Consider the following 3,105-nt stretch of genomic DNA (forward strand, 5'->3'; position numbering starts at 1 on the left):
AGCGCAATAGTAGCTTGTCCCCTGCCAGAATTCTTCTATTAGGGACTCACTCTTTTAGATGAAGCTCTCAACATTTTGTAATGTTCTCAGAGGAAATGCCTCAACTCAGTAATAACCTCCATGATTTTTCACATTACACTGCCTCTGGAAACCCTCCACTTATTAGTAATAAGAACTTAGAGCAGTTACTAGATCTTTTTGAGACTTAGTTTCTTTCCTGCCCTGGAATATGAAGTAACAGAATTATTTCCACCCAAGGGGTATATGTGAAGGGGATTAAATCAACTGTGTCCATAGATGCTCTGAACAATGCACATTTCATTAGAATCTCTTAAGTCATAGCTGTTGCATGGGGCAGTAGGCATCATAAAAGTCCAAGCTGCTAAGGGTTGGGTACAGGGACAAAAACCTAGCCAGTTGGCACATACTGGCCAGATACCAGAAGAATTCCTTAAAAGTTTGATTTTTCTCAGGACAGTTGGTGGAGACATTGGTGTTGCCTGTCTTCCCTGAATGCCCCTTTTGCATATACTTTCTTGCTTCCCACTTAGAGATCAGGTTTGATTTGATTCATCCATCTTGGATTTGGCTCTGAGAGTTGCAAAAGAAGATGGAAGCCAGAAGGGTGAACCCAGGATTCTGTGTGAACAAAGTTGAGGGGCCAATAGCAGATAATTCTGAAAGGCAGATGAAGAACAAGATGATGCAGAGGTTGAGTAAAGAAGGGACAGATATCCTCAGCTTCCCGGAGTAAGATAAAGGCATTTAGTAAGGGTCGGGGTGCTTAGGGGCTCCCCATCTATAGGCTTGGAAGCACATACACATTTAATAAACCTGCTAGAGTAGATCATTTCTCTGATAGCAAAGGTTTTGGGGTAAATAAAACAGCTGATACATTCCTCTGGCCAACCCAGATGCCCAGGCAGTTCTAACTTTATAAGCACGGAGCCCCAAGGATAAAGTAGAAGCAGAAGTCACCCGAGGTTCTGGCTTTAGAGCCACCTGCTTGCCACCCCATTTATCAATCCCCATAGCAGGTGATGTGACAATCTTTTCCCTAGAAGTCCTAGGTTTCCCATTATCTCTTACCTCGTATAATGCATGTGTCTTCCTTTGATTTTAAGTTCTTCAAAGGCAGGATCGAGAAACTACACTACCTTTTTTTAGGAGTACTTTACAAAGAACCCTCATAAGAAGCATCTAGCAATTATTAACATAGATGGCTATAGAAATCAGTAGAAATTAAATTGCCGTGTTGACTTTTGTATTATAAATATTTTATTTTCTGAGGTTAAAAAGTTTAAATAAAAAATAGAAAATAATTTAAGTTATAAATTACTAAAAATCCAATGTTTTCCCTTGACCTTTCAAATGCAGTAGATTCACTGCCAGTCCCAGAGTCAGTCTCTGCTGCTTAAAGATTGCCTGCAACCAATACCTGCTCTCAGAGGCATCGGTTGACAGGTCTTCAGTTCTGGAAGTTTCTAGTAAGTGTTAGAATGATGAGAAAGTTTCTGGAGATTTCTGCTCGGACCACTGCCCAGGCATAGCTGTTGTACTTCATGTTTTTAAGGTACCTTTGAACCTTCCAGTAATAGTTCTTCAAGCGTAGAATAGTTGGGGATGTCTCCCAAGTCAATATTTCCTCTTGCTTTTCCTCTAGTATTGTCTTCAGAAACTCTGTCTGCCGGTTTAGTTCATTCAAGAGGCGGTCAACAATAATCTCATTCCACCCAGTGCTGGAGTAATTGTTTCTGAAGAGAAGAAAGACATTCTGGACCATCACTTTGCTGACAAAAGCAGTGTAACTCTTCTCCATCTGTGATGGGTGCATCATCTCCATAGGGATCTTGAAGTTCGTCCTGTAGCTGAGGTTGATCTTTATATTCAGCTGCTCCAGGAGCTCCTGACAAGTCCGAATGCTCGTCCTCTGTCGAGACTGGAGCTGCTCATAGTTGATGGAGAGGGCTGTGGTGGAGAAGTACAGCAGGAACGCAGCGTAGAGGATCCACCTGTTGGTCATGATGGAAGCAGGGCTGGTGTTGGCTGCTACCTGCAAGATGAGGCCAAGGCTGCCAGAGGCTGCAGTGAGAATGATCTTCCTTCATGGTCCGTGCTATTTATAAGGGATGGTCCTTTCTGCCTCAGAGGAATTTCCCACTTTCAGTTCTCCCTTTCAGTTTTCCTCTGTCATTTTTTTCTTATTCTAACAGCTTCTACTATTCATTCCATTCAAGCTCCTGGATATTTTATATGCTATGTACTGGGTTAAAATATATACACACTGAAAGGATTTGTAAAATTTATGCAGTTTCACTAATTACTGGAGCAAAAGAAGAGAAATATCCAGAAGGGAAGAAAGGAAAGCAGACAGCCCTGAAGATAAAAGAACTCTCAAACAGCCAGAGTGTCAAAGGAAAAGCCCAGCAGAGTAACTGCTCATTCAGGATGACACAGCTTCTGCCCTTTGAAATAGTGGGCAGGTGGGAGAGGACCTCTGTGAGCTCCGAGGGGGGGGCTTACAATAGTGAACTATGGGAGAAATATCACATCAATAGGCTATAGCTCCCTTTGGGAGAGAACCCCACATCCTGGAGAAACCGCTTAAAGTGGGAACTAGTTTGAGCTGTGTAGAAGCAAAAGAGACCAGGGAATGAAGGAAGGGCTGTGTGATGGACAACAGAGAGAGGAGCAGCCAAGTTTCCCAGCACTTCACCAAAGCAACAGAAGAGGGAGCTCTCAGAAGTGAGAGAAACCAACTTGGGCCACTTCTAAAGGAACAAGGACAAAGAGGGGCCAAGGAGAGAGGGACATTGATAGGACCAAATGCAGAGTTATTAGTAACACAGTGTCTCCAGAATAATAAAAATATTCCAGGATCTCATGCACATAACACAGATCACATATGCAATGCTCTCATCCCAGAGCTTGGCATATTAAGGAATTATTTAGAATAGTAAAAAACAGAGCAGGAAACTCTAGAAATGAAGTAAACAGAAACTTTTTTTAAAAAAATAGGTTTTGTTAAATTAAACACAGCCACAAAAATGAGTTCTTTGGGAGGAATGTCCATCGGATAAAAACCTTGAATCTTGAAAAATATCA

The 3,105-nt window shown here is 42.0% G+C and overlaps 1 protein-coding gene across 1 annotated transcript; it reads right to left on the minus strand.

Moving 5' to 3' along the window:
- Positions 1 to 1,468: 1,468 nt before the first annotated feature.
- On the minus strand, positions 1,469 to 2,023 carry Ifnb1 (interferon beta 1). Its single transcript, XM_052175518.1, has one exon. It carries the CDS (start codon positions 2,021 to 2,023, stop codon positions 1,469 to 1,471), a length of 555 nt encoding a protein of 184 aa, XP_052031478.1.
- Between the last annotated feature and the right edge of the window lie 1,082 nt (positions 2,024 to 3,105).

The sequence above is a fragment of the Apodemus sylvaticus genome, chromosome 3 (assembly GCF_947179515.1).
Source record: "Apodemus sylvaticus chromosome 3, mApoSyl1.1, whole genome shotgun sequence".
Taxonomy (NCBI): domain Eukaryota; kingdom Metazoa; phylum Chordata; class Mammalia; order Rodentia; family Muridae; genus Apodemus; species Apodemus sylvaticus.